We start from the raw sequence: 27,588 nt of genomic DNA on the forward strand, positions 1-27,588 counted from the left end.
GGCTGGGGCTTATGAGGTCACGGGCAGCATACTCTTAGAGGGAATTAGCATCGTTCTCCTGGGACCCAGGCTCTCTCTGGCTTCCTGGCTGGCCGTGTGATCTTTGTCTTTCAAGTGCACCCCTGCCATGATGCCATCTGCCCTGAGCTGACACAGCTGGAGCACCCTCATTAGAGCCAACACCATGCTGTTTGGACTTTCAACCTCCAAACCAGGAATGGAACCACCATTTGACCCAGCTATCCCTCTCCTCGGTCTATACCCAAAGGACTTAAAAACAGCCTACTATAGGGACACAGCCACAGCAGTGTTTATAGCAGCTCAACTCTCAATAGCTAAACTGTGGAGCCAACCTAGAAGCCCTTCAGTAGACGAATGGATAAAGAAAACGTGGTGTATCTACACAGTGGAATATTACTCAAAAGAATGAAATTGCAGCATTTGCCAGTAAATGGATGGAGCTGAAGGTGGAGAATAAACAAAATAAGCCAATCCCCCCAAAAAACAAAGGCCAAATGTTTTCTCTGATATGCTGATGCTAATTCAGAATAAGTGGGGGGAGGCACTAGGGAAGACCAGAGTTACCTTAGATCAGGTAGAGGGGAGTGAAGGGAGGGGAGGGGAGGGGTTGTGGGGATAGGAAAGACAGTAAAACACAGCAGACATTGTCACCTTAGCTATCTATGACTGCTGACCAATATGGCGGTACAGCATGTACAATTAGCATAATGAAAAATTGTACCCAGGTCCGTATGATATCTCAAAGTGCATAAATGCAAAACAGTCCCCTGGGGGAGGTGGGGACCTGGGTTGGCTGCAGAGAAGCACCCCCCCCCTTCATGTTTTCTCCCCAGGAGGGAAGGACCAGAAAGGAAGGGCTGCAGGGACAGAGGGAGATTTGGGTGATGGAGAGCAAAGGTTCTGGCCACAGCCTGGGTGGAAAGTGGTCAGCTCTGGAGGGAAGGAGGGACAGCGCTATTGTTCCCCAAAGCAGAGGTACAGCCACTTTAATAATGTGCCCACCGTACTGCTGGGAACACGGGGGCTCAGGGACAGTCAGGTGTGCCCGAGCCACACAGGCAGCAGAAAGTGCTGGAAGGAGATGGAAACACACCTGCCTGGAGGAGAGGCTTCCGGGTGAGGACCCAGCAGTCCTCAGGGGGAGGCAGAGCTGTGCCACCCAGGGCAAGTCACCACCACTCTCTGTGCTTCAGTGTGAACAACCCACTCACAGAACGCGAGACCACGCTGCCGCTCTGTGCTGCTGGGGCGAGGGGCTGGCTCGCGAGGCCCCTTCTCACCCTGACGCTCTCCTGCCCAGAGAAGTCGAGCGCCGTTCACACCCGGCTGCAGGGCCCAGAGATTTGGAATCTTATTATTTGGTCTGGAGGTGAGCAGTCGGACGTTTTTCTGCCAGTAGATTTACCTTGATGATGTTTGAGCTAGATTTACAAAGGTATTAATTCCTACTCCCCGAATAAACGTGGAGGGCGGTTGTTGGCTTAGGGAAGGGCCCCGAGCCCAGGGGAGAGGTGGGGAGCACTGTGTCCCAGAGGCTCTGCAGGTTCTCAGGGTGGCCAGTCACACAGGAGGACGCGGGGCTGAGGGGCCTCCTAGGGCAGCACCTCCCCCCTTTTCTCTGGCCCAGTATCCACAGGACTTGGGTGTTCACCACACACCCACTGGATCAGTGCTGCCGAAAGCAGAAAACCACTGATCCCCAGTTCCCTGTCTTCTCCCCTCGGAAGCCTGGCCCTCCTTGTGTCCTCTAGGCCAGAGTAAGGACACCGAGACGGTTCCTGCCTTCCCTCCTCCCCCTTCACCCAAAGGCTCTCCACGAGGCCCAGTGAGTTCTTAAGATGAATGTCCTAGCTGGGGTCTGGCCAGGGGCGAGGACCCAGCCTCCCTTCCAAAGTCTCTGAGAACAGCAGGCCCCGTGGGTTGGATCTGCCTGGTCCCCTCTGAATCTGGTGTGGCTGAATCCCACTGCGAGGAGTGAGCAGGATGGGATCTTAGTCTGACTATGGTGATGGACGGGGGCCTCGGGAGGGTGAAGGTTAGACAGGGTCATCAGGGTGAAGGCCCTTGTTGTGTCCTGGTGGCTTTATAAGAAGAAAGAGACCACAGGAAACACACGTGCTTCCTATCTTTTGTCATGTGATGTCCTGCACCACCTTGGGGTTCTGCCAGCAAGAAGGCCATCATCAATGTAGGTCAATGAACCTCCAGCACTGTGAGCTGATTAAGCCCATTTTTCTTTATAAAGTTACTTGGCCTTGGATATTTTGTTATAGTAACCCCACATGGACTAATACAGGGGGGAACCTGAACCCCAGCACAGAGCTAGGCAGGCACCAGTTTTCCTGCCTCTCGCAGGTTGCTGTGGTGCACTAGAACTGAGGTCCCTGCAGTCCCATTGGACAAGTCGGCAACAACAGGCTCCACAGCCATGGAGACCATTTAGAGCTAATGAGAAATAGAAAATGGGAGAACAAACAAATGCAGTGCTGCTGCCTGGGGGGAAGCACGTTTACCAGACCGTCTGAGACACTGAGGGACCACCAGAAGCTGCACAGGAGAGCCCACGGCCCTGCTGGGCCATCCCGGGCTGGGAGGAGGCTGCTGCCAGGAAGCCAGCCTCCTCCTGCGGGCCTCGCCTCTGTGCCTCTACTGTGGCTGCCAGGTGGGGCCGGCCCTGCAGGGCTGGACTGAGCCCACGCCTGGGCAGTTACAGAGGACATCTCAGGGCCTGACCCCAGCTAGTCTACCCAGTCTAGCAAATACCGCCACCTCCTCTGGAACCAGCTTTTGTTTACTCCATCAGGGGGGTTGGCTGTGCCCGATGACTGCAGAGTTGGGGACTGGCATGGGGGTGCTGTGACTTCCAAGCCTGGCCGTCTAAGAGCGGGAATCCCACCTGGGTCCACAGGAGTCTTGGGACTCCAGTTGGAGCTCTTCTGACAACTTGAACTTGAACTCAAACTCGAGTAACCAGAAACCGTGCTCACTGCTGCCCTCGGCTAAGGGAACTCGTCACCCCTGCTCTAGGGGAGGCAAGTGAGGCTTTCCCTGTCAAACAGCGGATCCAGGGCCACACAGCAAGTGCAGGAGAGGCTGTGTCTCACGTGCTGGCCCACCAAGTCCTAGGGCCGTGCCAGGTGCTGGCCCTGTGAGGTGGCTGGGCCTGAAGTCAGGGCTCTGCAGTCAGAGTGCCCAGGGGGGACCCGGCAGTGTGGCCCAGAGAGGTGCCCGCTGTCCCTGGGTTAGAGCCCTGGGTGGAGGAGTCGCTGTAGAAACAGGACTGTGCAGCAGCCCAAGACGCGCAGCAGAAATACCTGAGCACCCAGCACCCGAGGCTGCCCGTCCTGCCCCAGCCTGTTTCCCCCCCTGGCTTCCCCCCACCCTGTTACCCCCCCAGCTTGGCTGCAGGCAGTGGGTCCATGCTGACCACCCCCAAAAGCAGAGAAGAAGGAAGGTGTGGTTTGACTTCTGGCTTCCACCAACCTGCGCGGCTGCAGGTAAAACCTACGGTTCTGAGAGAAGAGGGTTTGATCCCTGAAGCCCAGAGCTTGAAGGGCCTGGGAGCAGTCACAGACCTGGGACCCCCGGCTTGCCATGCCCTCCCCTGCTGATAGAAAGTGCGCCTGGACGGGGGCGGGGAAGAAAGAAGACAGGCATTTCTTTTTCTTTCTTTTGGTACCAGGGATTGAACCCAGAGGAGCTCAACCACCGAGCCACATCCTGGCCCTTCGTTTTATTTTACAGTCTTTTTGAGTTGCTTAGGACTTTGCTAAATTGCTGAGGCTGGCTTTGAACTCACTATCCTCCTGCCTTGGGCTCCCTATCCACTAGGATTACAGGTGGGCACCATTTACACAAGGCATTTCTTGGTGGTCACTGAAAAGGGTCACCCCAAATCACGGGAGGCAGATGCAGCATGACAGATGGGTCTCAGAGCAGAGGTGGCCACAGAGCCTTGTAGCCCCTGATCCATGGCAGAGATGGCTGCAGGGGTGTCCAGGTCCAAGGGTTTGAGCTGACATCAGGTGGCCCCATCCCAGAAAGCTCAACATCTCTTTCTGCCCAAGAAGGTCCCAGAGGTAAGAGAGAGGGTGTGGGGGGGCACCCACCCACCCAGGATTCAAGAGGCCTTGAGACTCAGGTAAAGAAAATGGGCCCGTGGTCCAAGATGAGATGGGTCAAGGACGTCCCCCGGGATCCCAGAACACAGAGAAGATTGGGGACCAAAAGCCCAGCACCCGCCCCGCTTTGCCAGCCTGCCTGAGCTGGCGGACACTGCAGCCTCGGGGAGGAGGGACCCTGATCACCAGGCACCCTAGCCATTTACCTGCCAAGAATGGGAGCTTGAAATCGAAATCCAGCTCAGTTACAGAACACTAAAGAAAGTAGGTTTTTGATTTTTTTTTTTAATATACCCAAGTCTTTGGCCTGAGTTTGCTACAGGCTATAAACAAAGAAAAGATGTAAAAATGACGGATTAATCTCTAGGATTGAGGTCATCTTAAGGACTAGACTAAAGGAAGATCATGGACGGCTTCCTAGAGGAGGTGGCCCAGGGACAGGGTCTTCAGGGTCTTGGAGGGACAAGTGTGGGGTGGTGAGGACGTTGAGAGTGGCCGGGAGCCAGGCGGCTGTGGCAAGCCGTGTGAGTTGAGTCTGGAAGGTGCTGGGGCCTGTGCTTGGATCTGGTCTCTGGGGAGGATCCTGGGCCAGCCGCTACAAGGGCTGCTACCTGGGGCGGCCAGGAGGAGGCGCTAGGCTCCCGTGGCGCCCTGCATGGAGGTGGTACTCCGCATGGAGGTGGCGCTCCCTGGTCTGGCAGAGAGCCTCGTCCTGGCCCGCTGCCCTGTGGGGTAAAGGAACCAATCCTGCTTCTTGCACAAAGCAATTATGAAAAAGTCCTCATTAGGAGCAGGATGGGCATAACAAAGCAGCTAATTATGAGATCTGAAGCTCTCATGCCTCAGGACTGACATTACCAAAGATGGGATGATCCTCGTGGTGGACTGGCGGGGGCGGGGCTCGATCTCATTATTTCAGGAAATTGAAGCAGGCGATTCCGTAATGTGTGACGTCTGCCTGAGGCTTAAGGGTCCCAGAACTTCACCTCCTCACGGGTGGTCCTCTCATACCACCCGCATCAGAAAAACCCGGGGTGAGAGGGGATGTTAGGCATGCAGGATCCCAGGTCACAGTGCAGAGCAGTGACTCAGAATGAGCAGGTTGACAACATCCTCAGGCGGTTTGTGTGCACAAGGTTTGGAGGCGCTGATAGAAGGCAATGTCCGTCAGCAACACTCCCTCCAGCTTCTAGGCTGCCCTGTCCTCACCGGATTCTCTCCCATTCAGAGCTCACTGCCTTCCCACGTGGCCATCCCCGAAGCCCACCAGCTCTGTGGTGCAAGAATGGGGGACCTCGGTCAGCATTCTTGGTTGCAAACTAGAGTCCACTCTGGCTGGTTTACGTCGAGAAGGAATTTACCAAAGACACCGGGTAGTTCAGAGAGTCTCCAGGAAGGTCGAGCGGTGGCTCTGGGATAGGCCACGGTGCCTGGTGCAGGTCAAGCCCAAGTTGGGGGCTGTCCTGGAAGGTGCCCATGTCACCACTGCTCACAGCCCCACAGGCCGTGGAGGAAGGATACCCAGGACTTGCCAGCATTGCTCCCCAAAGCCATCTGCCTCTCCTGCCCCGCTTGCTCCTCTGTCCCTTGGTCCTCTTCCTCAGATGGACCCACCCAAATCAAACCCCAGGCCAGGCCCTCTGCAGCCGAGCCCTGGTTGCAGAGCAGATGGAAGGCGGAGTCTAAGCTCCCCAGGGAGGAGAAAGAATCCCAATGAGAATCCAATGCAAGGAGGGTGTCCATGGATCCTGGGGAAGAAACAAGCTGAATCTTGAGCCCTAGAGATGGCGGAGCTGCCAACTGGCTGACCTGGCAGGCAGCTCCTGGGCACAAGAGTTCTGGGGGTGTGAAGGGCCCCGTTCCTGAAACTGAGTCACATTAGACTTTGGGCAGGTCCTTTTACCTCCTGGACCCCTGAGTTCTTCATCTAGACGGTAAGAGTGATAACAATGTCACAGTGTCCTTGGGACAAGGAGAAGAAGGAGCACGTGGAGCCCCTTGGATGGTGCCACCGTGCTGGCTGCTGTTGGGACGCTCTTACCACCAGCTCCCCGCCCCCCGCCCCAGGGACGCTGCCTGCAGGCCCAGCAGCCAGGCAACCACAGTGGGCCAGATACAAGCACCTACTACGTGCCAGGCACTGCTGCAGGACTAGGGGGTCACAGGGAAAGGCCTGTACGGCAGGCAGGCCGGTGACTGGGTGAGAACTCCATGGGACTGCTCAGGGTGGACGTGGGCAAGTGGGACACCAGCCGAGTGGGGCTTTGTGGAAACCTGTGTCCTTAGAGAAGCAATGGCGGGTCTTGGTCTGCAGACCGGGCAGCCGCGCCCCTCTCTAGGCCTCAGCTAGCCTGCTCCTCCCCACAAACAGAAGCCATCTGGTTGTTAAGGCCCGACTGTCCCCACCCCCAAAATGTGGCCAGCAGAGCACAGCACTTGACCCCAAGAAGAGGAGGTTTCCTGGGACCACTAAGACCTGCTACGGTCCCCCACCTAGCTATGGGGAATGAATCCAGGGCTGCTGGTGGCCACAGAGGAGCTTCCTGAGACTGACGCCGACACAGAGGGGAACAGACAGAGGAACGGAAATCAGCAGATTCTTATAGAGATTTTCTTTGTGCACCTGGATTCATCTGTGCCTGCAGTCAACCCTACCCTGGCCCTCTATTACATGAACCCATGCATCCCCGTGATCCCCCTTAAACAATAAGGGCTGGGCGTCTGTGGCTTGAACTAAGATGATCCCAGTTAACTGGGGTGGGACGCTCACTCTTGCTTCCCCTGACAAAGGGACCCTGGCGCTGTCTTTGGGGCCCAGGCCTATCGAACAACTCGCGGAGCTCCGTGGATTCCACAGTGGAAGTCCCAGCATCAGCCTGTCTGGGTGGTGCATTCTGAGGTATCATAGCTCACATCTCTTCGAGAAGTCCCCCCCTTTCCAAACAAAGAGTGATCTGAAGACTGTTTAGACCCTGGGGTTTCTATGGGTATTTGTGACCTGTGACATCTTGAGATCTCAGAATGGGGTTTCCTGCCTATGAGTGGGGACAGGAAAGTGGGGGGTCCTGGGCTCTATGAACCCTGACATCCCTCGAAGCCCAGCACGGCCCCCCGGCAACATCACACCTTGGACGTTGTTCCCGGTGACCTTCTGGATGTCGTAGGAGAGGGCGCCAGGTGTCTATGAGCTCTGCCGTGGCCCAGGTCCATTTCACCCCTCCTCCTGCCCATACACGGTCTATACACCGTGGCCCCAGTGTGTAGATGGAGAGGATGCCCTGCCCGACAGTGACAGCAGAATCAAGTCTGACCCGCAAGGCTCTGCCCCAGGCCCGGGCACTGGGAGGAGGCCGTGGAGATGTCCCCGGCTTCAGAGGACACAGTGACCCAGCTCCCGAGCATCCTGCTCACCCCCTGACACAGGCTCCTGCTCACAGGGCACGTCCCTCATCACATGCCGTAGCAGCCAGCCACAACATGAAACGGCTCCTTTGAACTGCTGCGTGTCCCTCAGTGCAGGGTGACAGTCATCTCGTCTATTAACCTAAACTCTGTCCCCACAATGAGTGCCGCGTGACATTAGATTACATCATGACTCTCCCCACAAAGGCGCATCGCTTCGCTTTGTTTTTTGAAGACTCTTGCTGTGACTAAGAACCCAGGGACACACAGGGAGAGCAGTTCTGAGCTGTGCGAGGTGGGGGTGGGGTGAGTGTGTAAATGAAGTGCAAACTCCCGCTCAGCCACCCTCCACACTACACCTTCAAGGGCGCTATGCCAGCGTGTGCCTTGGCAAAACAGCAAGCGACCTGCCTGTCATCAGAGTGTCCCCAAAGGTCTAAAAGGCCAAGCTCAGCTGCCTGGCTCTGCCACAGCCGTGTGCCACTGACGGAAGGTGCCTGGCACAGGGGCCCCAGTGGGTCGGCACTCGTGCCCTGTCCCAGGAGCCCAAAGGGTCTGGGCGGTCACAGGACCTCCCCAAATTCCACAGAAGTCACCGGGCCACGGCGGACTTCTCACTGGGACCTCTGACACCTGAGGCCAGGGGCTCCTCTGGGCCAGCACCTGGGCCTCGGGTCACTGGGCCCTGCTCGTTCCTTCCGGTCTCTCCAGTCCTTCTGTAAGAAGCCAGAAGAGCAGTGGATAAGGACACACAGGGCTTCATCGGCCCCTGCCTGAGCCGGGCACCACAGCCTGAGCGAGGCTCCTTTGCTCTAAGCTTCCTAGTCACCACTTGCTCTGAGACTTACATGAGGACACTGGGCCCAGGAGGGTGCGTGAGCCCTGCGGGGCCACAGAGCAGGGGTGGTGGAGCTCGGTCCTGGTCCTGCTGCGGTCAGCACCATAAGGTGGGTGCACACAGTGGGACCGGCTTGCAGCCTGAGCCGGGCCTGGCACATCTGGACCATCCAAGGGTGGTTGCAGGATAGAACCGGGAGGGGCCAGAGACGTGTCACCCAGGAGGAGCACCCTCAGCAGCCCCGTTTCCCTGGTGACTGGCACAGAAGCAGGGTGCTTGGCACCAGGACACGGCACCTTGCTGAGGGAGACGCTGGGCACCTTCCGGAAGGACTCCCTTCAACCAGGTGGACCTGGAGAGTCTCCCCCCACCCCACTCCCACCCCAGGAGACGCTTCCAGATCTTCCTCTCCTCAGTTGCCTGGGAAAGGGGCTTGTCACCACGTTTGGCTGGCACTGCGATACTGCAGTCTGAGTCAGAGGAGCGCTCGACAGGAAAGGTCACGGGCTCCCAAATTAACTCGAGGGAAAACTGCCAATCAGCAGAGACGCACCACGGGTTTTCACGGAGCTCCTCCTGCCTGCATCCTAGGGGGCTGCGTGGCCGTGCAGACACAGGGCCTGTAGGCACCGCGTGGGGCTGGTCACTGCCACCCCCAGAGGTCAGTGGCCCTGGGCTGAGTCTTGGGCACTACCTTGTGCTTTCATGGGGTCATTTCCTTTATCCTCACAGTGACCCTGAGCCAGGTGGTGCCTTGGTCTCCCATTTCACAGGAAAGAAGAGGTTAACCTTGGATGCCCAAGGTCACCCAACTAGCAAGGGCTGAAGCAGGCTGAGGACCAGGCAGCTTGCAGGGAACATGGGCCCCTCTGATGCAGGCCCCTGGAGACAAGGGCTCACCCAGAGTCCTGGCCACCGGGTTCTTTGCCTCCAACCCTGGGCACATAGGGAGGACCCAGCTGTGGGGTGCCTCAGACTGAGCCCAGGGCCTAGGTATTCAGCAAAGCCCCCAAGGTGCTGGACAGAAGCCCAGCCCTCAGCTGTCCCTTGTCCCTTCCTGGCTCAATCTGGAGCAGGGCCCAGGTGTGCATGCTTCCTCTGGTGCCCCACCCATTTCCCAGACTCGGGGTGCTGGAGGGAGGAAGCCCTCTACCCTAGTGAGGCCAGGGAACTCAACTTGGTCACCCCAGGGGAGCCATCCACCCTACACTGAGTCCACTGGGCCTTGGAACAGAGTGCACTGCGCTGGGGATGAGGAGTCAGGCCCCGGTGTGGCCATGAAGAAGGCTGTGCCTCTCCCAAGATCTGTTTTCCCCTCTGTGAGTGAGGGTGTGGACTAGTTGAAATTTAACTTTTTTCCCCTAGATTTGACATTTTGTGAGTATCCACCTTGGGATGTGCGGCAAACCTTGGATAATAGAGTTACCATACACTCACGTTCCAGTGCTTCATATGAATTTATGCCAATGAATTCTCCCAACCATCATTGGAGATAGGTTCTATTATTACCATTATTTTTATGTGATCGATAGGAAAAAAGAACAGAAGGGTCAAGTGACATGCCTCAGGTCACACAGCAACTAAGTGTTGGAGCCAAGATTCAAATCCACATACTCGGGTTCCGAAGCCCAGGACATTCACCTTTACATTCTTCTATTGCACCCTGAAATTGTTAGGCATGACAAACCACCATAAGAAACTGCGGAGGGGCCCTGGCATCTGGCAGGGCTGGTGGTCCTGAGCACACAGGAGATGCAGTGCTGGGGCACAGCCTGGGGACGAAGGTTGGTGCTGAGGGGGATGGGGTCACAGGAGGCTGGAAAGAGGTAGCCAGATCTGTATGGAGATGGGCGGGTCTGCAGGCAGCACCGGGCTGGTCTCCAGAAGGAGAGAGGATGGAAAGGCCACGGGAAGGAAGCTGAGAGGCCTGGGCACCCGCCCTGACCCGTGTGAGGGGGCTGAGGCGGAAGTCAGAGTCACATCTGTTGTAGAACAGCATGTCCTGGCTTCAGGTGGCAGGCAGTGGTGTCCGAGGAGAGGGCAAGAAGGCCTGTGGCTGCTGACGGGGAAGAAGCAGGGACATAGCCAGCAAAGGGAGCCCCGTCTGTGGTGTGGCGAGCTGGGCATGTGACCCCTGAGTGACCACATGGAGGAAAGCTCAGGAGATGCCCAGCATGCACTGCGGAGGCTCAGCGGGCAGGCGGGCACTGTGGGGGGGAGGCTCTCCCAGGGAGGGGACACGCAGAGAGGAGGGATGAGCTTACGACCCTGGGACCCCCTCCTGTAAAGAAGGGGGCCCAGGAAGAGAGTGCATGGGCTTCCTGTTCCCTGGGCTCTGCAGCTGCCCAGCCTGGCCCTGCAGGCAGGATTCTTGGGAGGGAAGTGATACACTCGTCTTTCAAACTCAACTCTGAGAAGCAGCGAACGGAACCCTGCCTCCGAGTTCTGGCACCGGCCCAGGATCCCCCAGCAGGCTCTGAATTGTGTAATTATCCAAGCAATAATTATGCCTGGCAGAAGCTCTGACTTTCCTGGGGGAGGGCCTCCGGGGCAATCGCCCAGTGGCCCAGCACCACCAGCCCGCTCAGCCTGGCTCTCCTGCACACCATCAGTGGCCCTGCCTGAGGGAGCTGGGATGTCTTTTGCAGGAGCCAGTGGGCGACTGCCAGACTGGGCCTCCGGGGCACCTGTGAGCATGCTGGGTTCTGCATCCAGGAGGTGCAGCCCCATCTCGGACTCCGCCCACCACGGAGCAGCCACCATGTCCCATAGCTCTGTGGAAGACCCAGAGGGGGACATCCTATCAACTGGGAGCAGGCAGCTAATCAGTTTACCCGGTTGGTTGCCTGGGGTCTTCCAACATAATTAGCATTCCTACCGAGGCGCCAGTGAGTGTCAGTCATGCCTACAACTGCTGCAGACGCCACCATCAAAGCGTCAACATTCCTTTGTTCCAAGTCCCGTACAGGCGGGCTCACGCGGTAGGCTTTGGAGAGAAAACTCCAAGCACTGGATTTGCTTTTCTCACTTCCCCTCCTTCCTGCTCGCTTCCTTTCAGGGATCAGGGAGAAGCTGCCAGAAGGTCCCGCAGGAAGCTGGCAACCCACCAGACCCGTGGGGCGGTGGATGTGGCCCCGCTCATTGGCGGGCAGGACGGAGAAGTCTGGGGGGATGGGGGGTGGCAGAAGTGTCATCGGGGAGGCTGCTGGCTGCTTCCCAGAGACCTCACAAGGTGGCATTTACCTTGGCGGCTTCCCCAGCCTCTGGAAGCAGCTTGGAGGCTTGGAAAGCGGGGTTTGCTGGCACACCCCGGAGAGACCCATCTGTCAGGAGAGTGCTCCCATTAACTCAGATCATGAGAGCTTCCTATGAAGCACCGGGAGAAATGTGACTGCCACACAGCGGGGACGCTGAAGCCAGCAGGGCCAGCTCTGCATCTCCCCAGAGGCGCATCAGAATCCCAGTGAACTCGGACTCCCCGAGTTGGCTGCACCCCCCCCACCCGGGGTGTTCAATGTCCTCATGCTCTGACCCTCTGCTATGCTCTCTCCTCGGGAGGCAGTGCCCACCTTGGGATCCCACAGGCCTGTCTATGGACAGGGCAGGACTTCTCTGCACGGGTCTGGTCAGACCTTGCCTCCGGCTCCTGACCTCTGGCTCCTGAGCTGCCCTGCTCTGTGCCCAGGGTGGCCACATGGCATCTGAACTCAGACCCCTTGGGAGCCAGGGCTGCCCATCCTTGACTTGCTATTTGTGGCTGACCTGGTCATGTGGCCTTGATGCCATCTCTGTCATGTCCTCTAAGACCACGCTGTCACCAGGCTGGCTGGAGACTGTGCTTCCTGCCCCCTCCTCCTTGCAGCTGGGTGGGGCTAGGCAGCGGGCTCCCTGACGAAATCTGCACATTTAGTGGTGTCCACCACTGCCGGGTCAGGGGGTCACGAAGCGGTGGGCCACCCAGCCCCTTCACGTGGAGGTGGCCTGGGGTTGATACAAGGACAAGATGGAAGGAGGCTGGATCCCTGGGTGACCACATGGAGGAAAGCCACCTTAAGCAGACGTATGAATGGGAAACACAGGTGTGTGAATCAAGCCACAGCAGCTGGCGTTACCCTCAAGCACACATCACGCCTGCCTGAGATCAGGGTTGCTGGCCAACCTGGTGTTCAGTCTCTCCCAAGACTCCAAGTCCACGTGCAGACACCGTCCTGGTGTCACTCCTGAAGGTTGCAGTGCTGGGTGGATTTTGTTCCCCGGGTCTAACTTGTCTCCCTCCCAGATGTGCACTGATGTTATTTGCAGCCCTCAAGCCACAGACCTTGCAAGTGGGACTCTGAAAGCCTGGAGGTTTGTACAAATAAACCAACACACAAATGACAACTACCAGTCTTTCAGGCAGGAAGAGCTTTACACACGTGCACACAGAGGAATACACACTCTCCAAAGCAGACCCCAAGGAGCAGGAGAGCAAGCCTGGGCTGAGCGAGGAAGCTGCAAATGTGGCCCTGGGCAAATGAAAACTCCATCTGTTTCTCAGGCCAGGTACTCGGCTGGTCTGACTGCTTGGACAGCTGTGTTAAGGAGGATTCTGAGGTCCTATTCCAGCTCTAATGGAAAAGGTCCTGGGACAGAGGATTCACATCTGCCACATGAGGTGGGGAAGAGTGATCTCTGTCATTCTTGTTCTAGTGACCAGGACTGTGGCGATAAGGAATCTGCATTTACCAAGGTCATAGCCCAAATCGAACCACAACAAGCCAAGTAGTTCTTAGCCCATCAGGGATCAAGGGTTCCGCAGACATCTTTTCAATGAATCCTCAAAGCAACCCTCATGGGGGTCAATATTCTTTTCTTACAGATGGAGGATCTGAGGCTCAGAGAGGGTAGGGGATTTACCCAGGCTCACCCAGCTCAACAGACACAGAGCCAGCTCCAGTCCATGGCCTGGCCTCTAAGTCTGAGCTTGTTGCTATTACGTGGAGACCCTCTGAATCAGGACTGTGGGGGCACCGCACGGCACTCTGCAGCCTGGTTGCTGTCGGCTGACAGAGCAGAGCCAGGGTCGGGAGGCAGCTGGGTAGAGATAATGCAAACAGCCAAATGGTGTTGGGTTGGGGCTTCCTGCAGTTTTCTCTTATCTCTTGAGTTGGTTTACTGCTCCCCCAAGGTTTTGGAGTCAGTCAAGAGGAGGAGAGGGTGATTTCGCACAGTCAGTCCAGTGGCGTGGAGACCCAGGGCAAGTGGGGTTTGGTCTCTGGGGCTTCCGGCTGGCTGTGCAACCACAGCTTCCCTGAGCCTCGGGCTCCCCAAATATCCATGGGAACCCACAGTGGATAGCAAGTGTCAAGTCTCTGAGACCTAAGGGCCGACAGGTCTGGGTTCCAGTGCCGTCCTTGCAGGTCCCAGTCTGTGACCTCCGGCTGCTTCTCGTCCTCTCTCGGACCTTCCTCAGTTTTCCTACCTCTAAGACAGGGACGCCACATCTGCCTGTCCGGGTTGCGGGACAATTTAATGAGATGATTTTGGGAAGTGCTCAGCCCAGTGGTCACTATAATATACAAATAGCATGGCTTACCTCCCCCTGCCCATGACACACCCCAGGGCCCTTTAAAGAGCACCTCCTGCTAGGCAGGCAGAGTCCCGGGTCTCAGGAGCCTGGGGACAGCCCCGCAGCTCCCACCCTTTGCAGACGGCACATGGTCTCTTCACTCTCTGCTCGCCCTGTGTCTTCTTGAGGTTCCTCCCTCTGGATCGCCGCAGTCTTCCAATAAGAACCAGCCCGACGGTGAGACCGGCCACCAGGGGCCAGCCACCTGCACCCGCGGCTTCAGATTTTCTCCCTCACCCTTCTTTCTCCCCTCCCTCCCTCGCTTCCTCCTCCCTTGACTTTGTTCCAGGACTCGAGGGTGACGACAAATCAACTCCAGAGACAGAGGAAGGTGAGGCAGCTGTGACCCCAGCACCACGTTGGTCTGGCCATTTCCTCCCTGAGCTGCCTGGGAGACAGATCCCGCCCTCTCTCCATTCACACTTCATCTTCCAAACTCTCCCCAAGGAGCCCACCTGAGCTAATCTGTGTCACCAACCTCACTGGACACAGGAAGAGACCAGTGTCCAGCAGCACTAGCTGCCAGGTTGGATTTAAATCCAAGGCCAGTTTGTCTCCAAATCTTATTCCTCACGGGGCAGAACAGTACTGGGACCCAGATGCCTACAGTTCACCCTCCTCTTGCTCAACAACCCCAGCCACATGGGATCCATTCAAGAATCCCCCTCTCCAGGCTCAGAATCAGGATCAGGGGATCCAAGCAGAGTCCAAACCCCACAGTTTGTACCAGAGACACACAAAACTCTGGTCTATCATTATTCACCACTTAGAATCTCAACCCCTCCACTAGTTATAGAAATAATGAATGAGGCCAATATTAATAGCTGCTACCATTTACTGAGCCCTTAATCTGTGCCACATACTCAAAAGCTATGAGAACCCTATAATTTGGCCACATGATACAGAGGGACCCAGCTCACTTATGATTTTTGATTTTCCGGTGGAGTGAGAGCCATGCATATTCAGTAGACACTGTGCTTCAGACTCTGAATTTGGATCTTTTCCAGGACTAGTGATATGACATACAACCCTCTTTCGAGATGCTGGGCAGTGGAAGGGAGTGGCCGCTCCCTTTACCCTGTGATCATGATGGTGAGGGGAACAACTAGCCCTCTGGGGTGTGCTGTGACTGAGCTGTGTGCAAAGTCCAGAAGGTCAGGTGCTCTCGGCCACTGTGACTTACAGCACCTTCAGTTTCTGATGGCCTTGAGGACGTGACCTCATCGTAGGTCGAGGAGCCTGCTTGCTTCCTGTGCACCGTGCACAGGTCTTCAGGGGCCTCTAACCTGCCTGTGGTGGAGGGTGGCTGGGGGTTCGGGCACTCAAAGTACCTTCTGCAATCTCCCCCGGGACGTGGGGAGGACCCACTGCCAGGAGGAGCCAGTGCAGAGCCAGGACATGCCCCTCGCTCCTGCCACACAGCTAGGCACTCTGGAGCAGCTGCAGCGATGCCAGTTTCTCCCCGTTCCTTGTGGTCAGTTGGTGAGGAATCAGACAGAACAGCCTGCCTCTGGGGGCAGGCTGGTGACACAAGGGCTCAGGCCAGGCTGACACCCAGGGAGGAGAAGGCGCCAGGGAGTCCTCCCAACCCCCAGAGAAGGAGGAAGCCTGTGGCACTCTGTGGGTCACAGAGCTGGTGCAAGCACCTTGGGATGAGATGGGGAGCTTGGCCCAGCCACCCTGTGGGGTCCTTGAGTTCACCTAGGAACGTGGCCTGTGCCCTTCATTTCACAGATGTTTACTGATGATGTGACCGTGTCCTGCCATGTCCTGCCATGGCACTGTGCTGGAAGGCAGGTGGCAAGAGCTGTGTACATGAAAATGATTCTGAAAGGCCAACCACAGGTAAGAGAAGAAACCCGCAGGCAGCCCTGATTTGCCTTATGTTCTTGCTTTTGGCAAATCCATGGAGGAACTTAAGTTCTGGAGGTTGGAGATCCTTGTGCAGTGTAGTCAAGGAATAGGGCTGGGACCAAGAGAACGATCCACACGGCCACCATCATCCTACCACCATACCACCTCCCCCAGCGCACCTCCAGCACCAGCACACCCCTGTCACCACCTTCATGACCACCAACAGCACCCTTAGTCACGGCCATCATCACCGCCACCGGCCACCATCATCACCATCACCCTCACCATCGTCATTGCCTACACTATTGCCACCATAACCACCACACCACCATCATCACCACCACCGCCACACCTGCCATACCTGGGATTGGCAGCATCACCATCAACGCCACGTGTCTCCGTCACCACCATCACTTCCATTGTTACTGTCACCAATGCCTCAAAACCAATAGTATGCCTGCTCCACTCGTCCTAATAACACCACCCCATCACCACCACCACTACCACCATTGCCACCACCAACACTGTCACCACCAACCATGAGCATCACCACCATTGCCTGTCACCTCTCAGGACCCACCTTCCTGCATGTGGGCAACCTGATGCAGGTCTTTGCCTCCATTTCTGGTGACAAGCTTCCTAGTGACAGCCTCCAAGCCCCCAAAATACCAAACACCAATGTCACTTTCCATCCCTCTCCTTTCCTGCGGCCTGCTTCTGGGGCTGGCCCATCGTATCCCTCTGCCCGGAACTTCCTGCTGAGGCTCCTGCCTGGGCCAGGCCCTCGCCCTTTAATCAAGCTCCAAAGCCACCTCAGCCAGGCTGCTCCTGCTCCTCCAGCCCCAGAGGCTCCGTCAGAGGTGCTTCCCCTGTGCGGAGCCGGCACAATGTCACACCCTCTGCAGCCTGGGACAGCGAGGCTTCAGGTCAGCCCAGCCCTGCGACTCGCACCCAGACCACAGTCCAGCCACCTTCCCCAAATCCTGGCTCAGCTGCCCTCGAGAAGGGAGTCACTGGGTACAGGTGTCCCTTGGTGTCCATGGGGGATTGGCTTCTACAGGGTCCCTGCAAAGCCACTATCTGCGGGTGCCCTTATGTAAACTGTGTGTCCACTCTAACTCATCTCAGTTACTTACTGCCTAATGAAATGCTTGCCCAGCACTTGATTTGGGTGTATTCAGCACAGCATTTAGTGCATGACGAATTCGAGTTTTAGCTTTGGAACTCTCTGGAAATTATTTTTTTCCTGGAACATTCTTCATCTGTGACCAATTGAATTTAAAGACATGGCACCTGCAGATGTGGAGAGCTGACTGCATTTACTCTGCCTTTCTCGTCTGGCAAGGATCCAGTCGTGTCCTCTAATCCCTGGGGTCCTACACGGCTTACAAAGAACCAAGCCGCGGAAGCTTCGGGCACTTAGTGGGACTCTGCAGACCTGCCCTCACGATCTTAGTGGACTCCAAGGGCTCTGAGCACAGAGGAAAGGGCTTTGGAGTCCCTTGGAGTGGATGGAGCCCTCATTCTTCCACCAGCCTTTAGGGGACCTGGGCACGTCACCTCTCCCAGAGCCGCAGGTCCCCATCTATAAAACAGGGAGATCAGCACCTGTTTCTCATAGTAGGAGGTTTCATCTCTAACATGAAACTAACCATCCTGCCCACCTCGTGGGTCCACTGGAGATTAAATCAAAGTGTCAACCACACTTAGACGGCACGTGGGCCGTGTGAAGGTCATTTCTTCTGACTCATTATAAATGTTGTTTTATCAGCACTTTGCACAGCCCCTGGCGCACAGTAGGACTCCAATGCAGACGACCATTTTCTTTGTCGGTTTCTAACTCCAAAGCTGAGACACCCAACAGGCTCCCTCAAGAGGTGCCCGAAAAGCTGAAAAGATAGAGGCTCAGACGCTGTGAAGAGACTTGCTTTGAAAGCAGATTATATTTAAAAAAAAAAAAAAAAAAGTCACCAAAATAGTCATCGTGGGAAAAAAAATCCGAATTTTGATAAACTTCCTTATACCAAGTTTACCATTTCTGCCTTAAATTGTGTAGATGGCCATTACTGGGGAGGTCGGCGATGTGGTTGTTGTGGCCTTTGGCCTTGGGGACGTCATGTCCTCAGCCCAGGGCTGGCCGAGGGCATAGGAGGGAGGCCCCTGCCCCTGCCGCCCCAGCTGGGGTGGGTGGGGAAGCCTCCCCAAGGGAGCTGGGCTGACAGCACACCTGACCCCTGGGAGGGTCACCCCGGGCCAGGAAGGCAGCACGGTGACAGGGCCTGGGTGCCACCGCCCTGACTTCCTGGAGATGGCTGGAGTGGTGTGGCCTCACCAGCGCCTTTCCCTCACTTGGGCCAGCACAGGCCTGGGTGGGGAACCGAGAGGGCCAAGAGGAGGCAGAGATGCTATTTCCAGCTCCTGGGAGCTCAGCAGCTAGTGTCCGCCTCTGGCCGGGGATCAGAGGCTTGCTTGACCTCATGCTGTAGGCAGGAGGCCATGAGCAGGGCACCTTGGGTCAGGCAGGCTTCAAGTCCTTGCTCTCTAATCACCAGCCAAGCAAGACTTCCCTGAGCACCCCCAGACCCGCTTCCTACCCGGCAAGATGAGATAATGCAACTGTCAAAAGACTACTATAAAAATAAAAGGAGGTGAGGTCACCTCCCCCCACAGGGGTTCCGCCAAGCCCCCTGGAAAAGGCAGTTGACTTCCGTGCTCCGGATCCTTCCTTCGTCTGTGTGGACTCCTGCTAACTTCTGATACATTTTCTGCCTTCAAATCCCGACTCAAAGGCTCTGCACATCAACTCACCCCCAGCCTGCTCTGGATCCTGAGCGGTGCCCATGCCTCTTAGGCAGGAGGGTCCTAGCTGCACAGGTCTGTCCCCTTGGTCTTCGAGGAAACTGAGAGGAAGACCCAGGAAGCCCCTCGTCACACTTGATGTGGCAGAGAACGTGGAGGTACGGCTAGGGCCACGGCTGGCAGAATCAAAATTCAGCCTCTCACTTGGCTGGAATAACATTTAAAATTAGTAAATTAAAACTTAATGGGCATACCTAGTCCTGCACTTCTGTTTTATTAAAAAGAAAGAAAAGCTCAATTTCAGAAGCGCTAATCTGGGGAAATCTGACTTCGTAACTATTCGTATGAAGACAAGCAGGGCTGGGGAAGCCTGGGGTTCGGATGCCTGGAGGGACACAGAAGCGGTGTGACTTCAGGCAATCCACTCACCTTCTCTGGACTTCATGTTTTGCATCTATAATAAGAGGCTTGAATCAGAAGCTGTCAAAGCTTGATACATAATTTTTCCACCTTGGTATATAATTTTATGTAATGCAATATATATTTCTGTAATGTGTGCTCTAGGCCAATGCTTATAAATGTCAGTGGGCATACAAACCGACTGGTGATCTTGTTAAAATGCAGGTTCTGGTTTGGAAGGCCTGAGCTGGGGCCTGGAGTTTTATGTTTCTAACAAGTCTTAAGGCTGCTGGTTCGAGGACCACACTTTGAGAAGCAAAAGACCTAGAGGGCACTAACCTATTTTCCTGCATTCTTGCTATGTGCTGACCTCCGTTTCTTACATGCATTATCACATTTACTACTGATGCCTTAATTTTCTAGATCCTGTGAAGATAAAAGGCCACACAGGCCAGCTGACTGGTCCAAGGCCACATAGCTAATAAGACACGGAGCCAGGACTTGAATCCAGGTCTGTCTAACCAAGAGTCTATGCTCATGACCTCTGGACCACACATATGTGTAACATGAACTTGGGCCAATGAGCAGCTCAGGACAGATGGGGAACTAACCAGAAAGCCACCGTGTACTTGCAAGGGTAGAACAAACCCTCACATTTCTTTCCTTGGCAATGATGACCACTTACGAACTGACTGACCCTTCCCTGCCCCTCTGGACCCTGTGGGGGCCCTGACTCTGATGGGTGATGCTGAAAGTTTGGGGTTCTAACATGCCTGGAGATGTTTCAGTGCTCCATCCTTTACTGACAGACCACAATGGTGGTAACAAAGGGAGAAAAATTTAGTTCACATAAATGATTAGAGCAGAGGAGAGATGTTTCATCCTATTAATGAATTTGCTAATTGGCCTTCTGCCCCCAATCATTTCATATTCAAGCTTTCGCAGTGTCAGATTAAGTGGAGACAGATCCAGGGTGCTTTGAGATGGGCTGAAAGTGGCCACGGGTGGCCTGGTTATTCAGTGGGGCTACCCAGTGCTTGGCCGCCTTCTCCCACACCTCTGGCCAGGCCAGGCTATCTGTCCACTCAGGCCCCTTGGCTCCCAAGCTGAGGCCCAAGGGGCAGAAGTGGGTGTGGGGTTAAAAGCTTAAGCTCTGGGACCCTGAGCAAGGCTTTTCTCCTTTGAGAGCCTCAGTTTTCTCTTCTGCAAAATGGGAACTGCAACAGTGTCTTGTCCTGCAGGGCTGAAGGGACCACAGTGCCTGGCACTGAGAGTGGCTGACTCACTTTAGCCATCATTAATGCTTATAAATGTCAGTGGGCATACAAACCGACTGGTGATCTTGTTAAAATGCAGGTTCTGGTTTGGAAGGCCTGGGTTGGGGCCTGGAGTTTTATGTTTCTAACAAACTCCCGAGGCTGCTGGCTCGAGGACCACACTCTGAGAAGCAAAGACCTAGAGGGCACTAACCTATTTTTCCTGCTTTCTTGCTATGTGCTGGCCACTGTTTCTTACATGTGTTATCACATTTACTACTGAGCCTTAATTTTCTAGATGATGTGGAGATAAAAGGCCACACAGGCCAGCTGATTTGTCCAAGGTCCTGTCCAATCCTCGCAGGTGACACACATATTCATACCTTTTGCCATCTAAAGTTGACGACTTCCCATGGTGTCACCAGAGACACCACTCAGCATTCCAGGAGCAGGGGTTACCCCCAAGGGCTGGAACCGTCTCCCCTAGGCCAAGTGCTGTGCGCACACCCTGCCCTCTGCAGCCCTCCCCGACCCCACCCTGCCCAAAGGGAGACACTGACTGTCACTGTCTCAATTTTGCAGAGGAACAAACTGAAAGACTCTGTGAGATAGGCTGTGGGTCAGCAGAGGAGCATGCGATCCCAAGCCTTCACTTTAACCTGGTGGTCCTGGCCATGATGCACCCTGGCCACGATGCACCCTCTGCCCAGCTTCCCACCTGAGCGCAGTGCGCCCCGCCACGCCCCCCACCATTGCACTGAAGGAGCATTGAATTTGGCTGGAATGGCCAGCAGGTAACGCAGAGCACCGCCCCTGGCTAGGACACAGGGAGGGGCTCCATCCCTTCCGAGGAAGCTACTTCCAGGAGGTGACCTACTTACAACGCTACCTGGAGGAGGGTGAAGCCCAGAAACAAGTCCCTCCGAAGGCCCCAGGACTCTTGGTCTCTTTCTTCCTCTCTCCCCTAAACACTGCTCCTCGCCTGCCTGATGAATGGGAACGGCAGCTCCAGGGCCATTATGCAGAATGTCACAGGCTTCTCCCCGAGCAGGCGGACGCGGATTTCTCATCTGCATTGCCACGTCCCGGCACCACTGGGAGCCACCGAGAACACGAGCCATGGCCCATCCATCCCCACCTCCACCAGCCCACATCCATTAAGCCTGGACCCAGTGTCAGGTCTGACACAGGCCCTGGAATACAAATCAGTCCCCGAGAGCAAGGCAGAGAGATGAGTGGTAAAGCCATCAGGACAGTCTCTTCCCGTGTTCAGGGCTGCAGCGAAGGGACAGCGACAGCTGTGTGGGAACCGAGAAGCCAGGGATGTGCCGTCTGCAGCTGCCCCGGAGGGCTTTCCCACGGGAACAAGGCCTTGAAGGGTGTGTAGGAGCTAGGACACGGGGAGGGGCTCCAGGTGAGCGGGGAGAGGAAGGTGGGTGACGACGAGGCTGAAGTGACAGCAGGGAAGCAATGCTAAAGGTTGATTATGGGATGGGCTAAGTTAAAAAATAAATGGCTGGATAGACATAGAGCCCTGATGTCACCCAGACAGGGAACAGTGGAACCCCAATGCAAGGGGACACAGGAAGTCACTGGGGCCTTTCTTTCCACAAGAGAGGGAAAACAGTCTCTTGCGCCTCCCCCACCTTCCCCAGGTCAATTTGGATACCTGCTGGTCTCCAAACAATGGCCGGGACTCTTCTTGATGAATTCTCTGTTTCCTCATTTCTAGGAATCATTTGCTACAAGTCTGCTCTTCATTGGCACCAGGGTTTCCAGACCCTCGATTCCTTCCGAATTTCACAGTGGGGCTGCGATGGTTGAGTACGGTTTGTTCCCTCCAAAAATCATGATGGAGTCCAACTGCCATGGAGAGGGGAGAGACAGTCCACTATGGGGTTTGGAGGCAGGGCCTTGGGAGGTGATCAGGAGCAGGTAAGGCCACCTGGGGGAGCCCCATCACTGAATCCTGGTGGCTTGATAAGAAGAGAAGGAGACCAGAGCTCACCTAGGGGCCCCCTGTGTCTCACCACGGGATGGACGAACCCCTCAGGACCCTGCCAGCGAGATGTGGCTCTCAACCTGGGACCTCCAGAACCATGAGCCAACATGAGCCTCTTTTCTTGAACAGGCCCCCGATCTGTGGTCTTGTGTTATTAGTCACAGAAGGCGGGACTAAGACAGGGTTAGATGCGGGACTTGGGGAGCATGGTTATCAATATTGATTCTTCACGAAGAGTCCTTTGTCACCACTTTTCTGGGACCCTGCCAGTCATCCACTCGTCCGCGGCCGCGCACCCTGGGTGCTCACCCACCCCGTTCAATCATTCCTGCTGCCGTTCTTTGCTTATTCATCAGTTGTCTCATTCACTTGCTCATTTATTGAGCCCCTTATTCATGCAGCCGCTCAGCCCCTGCTCATTTGTGAGATCAGCTCCTGCACTTGGGCATTTACAGAGCTGATAGTGAGCAAAGCCCTTCCAGGTAGACAAAGTCTTTCACCAGGGTCCAGACTGAAAAGCCCCACGGGTTCTAGGCAGGAAATCCTACACATTTTCCAGCCTTTTCCATCTCTGTGCTGTTCATCTCGAGCTCCACTGAGTTTCTTGTGGAATTGAGCGACCAGAGATGTGCCTGGCCCTCGGTGTGGGTTCCTCACACTTTTGTGGATATCGGGGGCTGGGGGTAGGAAAACTGTTCTCAGCACTTTCCTGCTAAATGGTAAACAGATTTGGTACATTTCATGGACAAAGCCAATTCAAAGCCAGCAGACCAAGTCACAATTCATTCCAAGTCCAGGGCTGGGAACTGAAATCTCAGGGGGAAGCTCACTTTCCCAGCAGGGGCCGAAGTTCTAGGAAATAATGGAGAGTCACCATTGTTTATGATTTCCCCTGGGAAGTATTTACCGAGTACCTACTGTGTGCAAAGAACCGAGTGGGAAATGGTGAAAAATGATTCAGTTTCCTGCCCCAAGAAGCCGAGACTCTGGTGATGGGGAAGGAGCTTAATACCTCTCAGGGTCACCTAATTCCAAGCATGACCTGTGAGTCATAAGAACTCAGACCTTAACAGAGTTTAGGAATTCAGATGGGGGAAGTCGCTTCTCCCTGGGGCTTAGAGACGGCTTCCTGAGTATGGAAACTGCTCAGTGAGGTGGTGGAGTGTGGGCAGAATTTTAATTAGCAGACAGACGGGGAGATAGAGACTACTATGGAGTTACTGGGCGAAGGGGCAGAGATGGGCAAAGCTGGATGCTCAAACATGTCTATCCCTCAGTATTCCCCTTTACAAAGGAAGAAACTGGCATTTCCAAGGTGAAGCGATTTGCCAAAGGTCCTTTGGAGCCAGGATTGCGCGACCGCAGAAGATCTGCTTCTCCGTGACCCTGCCTCTCGCCGGTCTCCTGGATGCCTCCAGGTTAAATGTGCCGCTCCATCAATACACTCTGAAGTCTCCGGGGTAAACTCTGCCTCCATAAATTCTCCAATGATTTAGAAGCCAGGAGACCAGCCCCATATCTTTGTCTGTCCTGCAACACGGCCTTCCAGAAAGCAGCCCCCTGGGCATTCTAGAGACCCGAGCAAAGCTCAGCCCTTTCTCAGAGTTCTGAATGCCTCACTCAGTCCTGGAGGCATAACCCAGCAACGAGGGGTATTTGCTTATAGGAAAATCTCAGCCTAGGTGGTCTTGGCCTAGAGCCAGCTTCCCTAAACTCTCCTGCCCTCCCACCCCCACAACCAGCAATTGTACCTGCATGACGCTCCTCTAGTTGTCCCAACCCCCTAACCCAACTCGCTCAGCCATTCAAACCCAGGAGCAGGGTCCTTGGTATGAGAAGCACAAATAAAACTGTCAAGAGTCCGAAACTGCCTGGGACTGGATGCAGAAGCCGAATCCCAGAAGCACGGCTTTACCAGTTTTTAATTAAAGACTCACAAAGATCCCAAACAGAGAGAAGGCTGGAGAGTGAACTTGGATGTTTTTATTCAGAGGCAGAGCTCTTCAATTACTTGAGATTTCTCTGCCTTCAGGGACTTCTCCCTGAGCTTCCCAGTTGGGCTAGGTGCACTCCTTTGCAGCACTAATCATGCAGAGTCCTTGGCATATTTTAACGACATGTATGTATTTCCAAATTATATTTTCAAAGCATTCAGGGCTTTAGTTGAGCAGGCTGTGTAGTTTTCAGTTTTTTTTTGAGGCAGGAAGCAGAGGCCAGCTGGAGACTGAAGCAAGGGATCAGGGTCTCAGAGCCGAGGACTTTGGTCTTAGTTACTTGGACAGGGCTGGAAGAACATTCCAGATTCGAGCTGTTTAGACTCTCAAAGGTACTGCCTCCTTCCAGCGTGGCCTTACTCTGGGCATATGGAAGCTCCAAACAACACAGCCATAAACTGAGTAGTAATCTAAAATTTGCTGACCACTTATTATGCAGCAGACACTCTGCTAAGTGTCTGACTTGCATTATCCCTGAAATGCACACAACTCAACAGCTATTTTAAGATAGTAACTACTACTGTCCCTGTTTTACAGTTGAGGAAAACAAGGCTTAGTCACACAACTAGTGAGTGGTGCAGCCTGGGTTTGAACCCAGCGGGGGGACTGATAGCTGGGTTGAAAACCCCAACCACTCTCTTCTGACTGCATCTAATTAATCTGAGCCCCAGCCTTGCAGAGATCACAGCAGCAGCTCCAGAGAGAGCATCAGCAATCAAACCGTAGAATTTGAGAACCAAGTGGAGCCTAAGAAAATGTCTACTGTAACTTCCTCTTTTTAAAGAAAACAAGGCATGGACTGGGACAGCGACCTGGCCACCAGCCCTTCTGTCTTGCTCAGTGGAATGCCAATCAGCAGAAGACCCTTGCAAGGGAGGTAGCCTGGAAGTCAGGGTCTCCTCTGATTAGCATTCCACTAAGCGAGAGTGAGAAAAGACTCTGCCAGGCAGCTGCCCAGGGAGGCGAGCAGCTGCGCTCCTGGACACATCAAGCCAGTGTTTCGGGCTCTGTGCAGGAAGTGCCCAACACCCAGGACTCGGGCAGTGGCTCTGGACCTACTAGGATCTCTGTTGTAAGGGTTAAGTGAGCATGCAGATAACACACCTAGCAGTGTGCCAGGCACACAGTAGGGGCACAATGAATGCTGGTATCCCCCTTCTCTTTCTTGGGATTCTGGGAGAGAGAAGCAGAGAGCTTTGGCTTCTGAGAGTCCTGCAGGAATTGATTCAGGGTGACCTGGAGTTTCAGGTAGCACAAAGGAATGGTGGATGGTAATGTCTGAGCTCTTGCTGTCCCCAGTCCTATTAAAGGAGTTAGCTCCATGTCTGTCTGTCACTCTATCCTCTCATCCTTGTAACCATCTCCTATGAGTCCCTGGTGACTGTGGCCAACACAATGTACAAGGCAGGGTCCTCTCTCCCTCCACTTCCCACACCTCTAGTTCACCCCTGTGACGCAGCATCCCACCTATTAGATGGATAAGAAAACTAAGCTTCAGGAGGTGAGGGGACTTGCCGAAGGTCACAGAGGAAAGGCACAATGAAGCTGGTTACACCAGACGTCACTGGACTCTAGAGCCCGAGATTGTTCTGTGACCCCTAACTCCTCTTAAGGGGAGTGCAGGTGTTGAAAGTTCTTTTAAAACAACCCCCCAAATTTCCTGTCTCCACAGTCTTCTGATCTCTGGGACCTCATGGTAGTGAGATAGGGGAAGGGGTCCTGGCTTTGGTGCTAAACATTGTCCCCAATCAAGCAACATCCCAGGATCTGTGAGAGACAGGGCTCTGCAGGTCAAAGTCCTCTGCCAAGGCTTGAAGATGGACCTGTCCTGCTTAGGACTAAGCAAAGGGCAACCCTCCCTCCCTGACACCAGGATGTGGGACTCAGCTTGTGAACGGGCCAAAGCCTCTTCTTGTGTCCTGGCCTGAAAATTCTGTCCCAGTCTCATCACCTGGGGTCTGCACCCAAGAACTCTTTCTTTGGTGCTCAGCCAGCCTGATATTTTCTGGGGACCGGACCAGGATCCTGGACCCCTTCTTCCCAGGGCCTTCAAGGACAGTCTACTCCTGGGGAGCTCTTTGGTTCCAATCAAGGTGAGATAACCCAAGTCCTAAGAGTAGACTCACTATCTCCCAGGGCCACCAGTACCCTGGTACCCTTCTGAGCATTGGCAAGCACAAGGGATATGCGCGTATCCCCCACCTGTAACCAGATCTGGCTCCAAAGGCAGAACTTGAATGTTTCAGTGTCAGGTTCCTTAAAATCCTTCCACTACTCACAACAGCATGTGAACATTAATCAAAACCAAACCCATAGCTCTCTTTTCCTAATTGCTTCCAGGTTCTACATCCCAACAAGCAACTTTCCAACTGCTGGCTAGGAGGCCCGCACAGGCACCATGGCCCCCACTTCACATGGACCCCTTGACAAGTCACTGGTGACATGGCCCAGCTTAGCTGGGAACACACAGCTGCAGGCTGTAGGCAGGAGGGACTCCAGTGTATTACGCCTCTTAAACCTTAACGGAAACTCCCCTCTCAGCCCCCTTTGACAGTGCCCTGTGGTCGCAGACCTTGGCAGCTCGCCCATGAGATGCCCTTGCTCCTACTGACTCCTGAGCCACCAGGACAGGAGCCCTGGGAATTTCACCACCTGGCAGCAGCTGATTCCTTTTGGCTTGCAGAGGTTTTTTTTTTTTTTTTTTTTTTTTTGAGGGGATGGGCAAGCAGGGCCCCCTCTCCCTGGTTGGGGGACTAGCAGGTTTGCACCTGGTATGGTCAAGGGAGCAGTGGGTGAGTGTGAGCACCCTTGTTGGATGGCGCCCGTGCCATCCGTCATGGGAGCAGAAGAGCTTCCCAACATTTTCATCGGAGAATCCAGTCACCTCCACCTGTGAATCTGCTCCTGGTGATTTCCCCTGGAGGAGGGTCGGCCCCTGGTGCCCCAGAGGGGTCCAGGTGCCTCTGGGTCCAGCACCCACTCTGGCTCCCTCCTCTGGGTGCTCACACCAACCCTCCTTACTCCTTGGGATCCAAGAACCTGTTTGGGCTCCTTGTGGAGATGGGGGCCCAGACTCGGGGAGGCAGATGGCGACCCCAGCTCAGCACCCAGAACCCCCAAACCCAGCCAGGGGAACAAAAGGAAGAAGGACTGCTTACCTTTAGAGGGTCGCCTTTGTTTGGTTTGCAGAGATGAGAAGGTGCCCATGACGGCCCCCATGGCAGCGAAGACTTGAGTGCGACTTGGGACCCCGGGCCCTGCCCTCCCCTCCCCTGAAAGGAAACCAGTGTGTCT

At 55.0% G+C, this 27,588-nt stretch overlaps 1 protein-coding gene across 4 annotated transcripts in view; it reads right to left on the reverse strand.

Annotated features, from left to right (window-relative positions):
• Positions 1–27,588, reverse strand: part of Kcnip1 (potassium voltage-gated channel interacting protein 1) — a 309,010-nt gene that overhangs the window by 164,161 nt on the left and 117,261 nt on the right. For 2 of the 4 annotated variants that reach the window (XM_027938667.3, XM_027938665.3), the window contains exon 1: positions 27,453–27,513. The exons of the other annotated variants lie outside the window; for them this stretch is intronic. In XM_027938667.3, coding sequence (XP_027794468.1) covers positions 27,453–27,513 — 61 coding nt within the window. Of the gene's footprint in view, positions 1–27,452; positions 27,514–27,588 lie in introns of those variants that run through there. 4 annotated transcript variants of the gene reach the window in all.

This window comes from Marmota flaviventris, chromosome 5, assembly GCF_047511675.1.
Source record: "Marmota flaviventris isolate mMarFla1 chromosome 5, mMarFla1.hap1, whole genome shotgun sequence".
Lineage (NCBI taxonomy): Eukaryota > Metazoa > Chordata > Mammalia > Rodentia > Sciuridae > Marmota > Marmota flaviventris.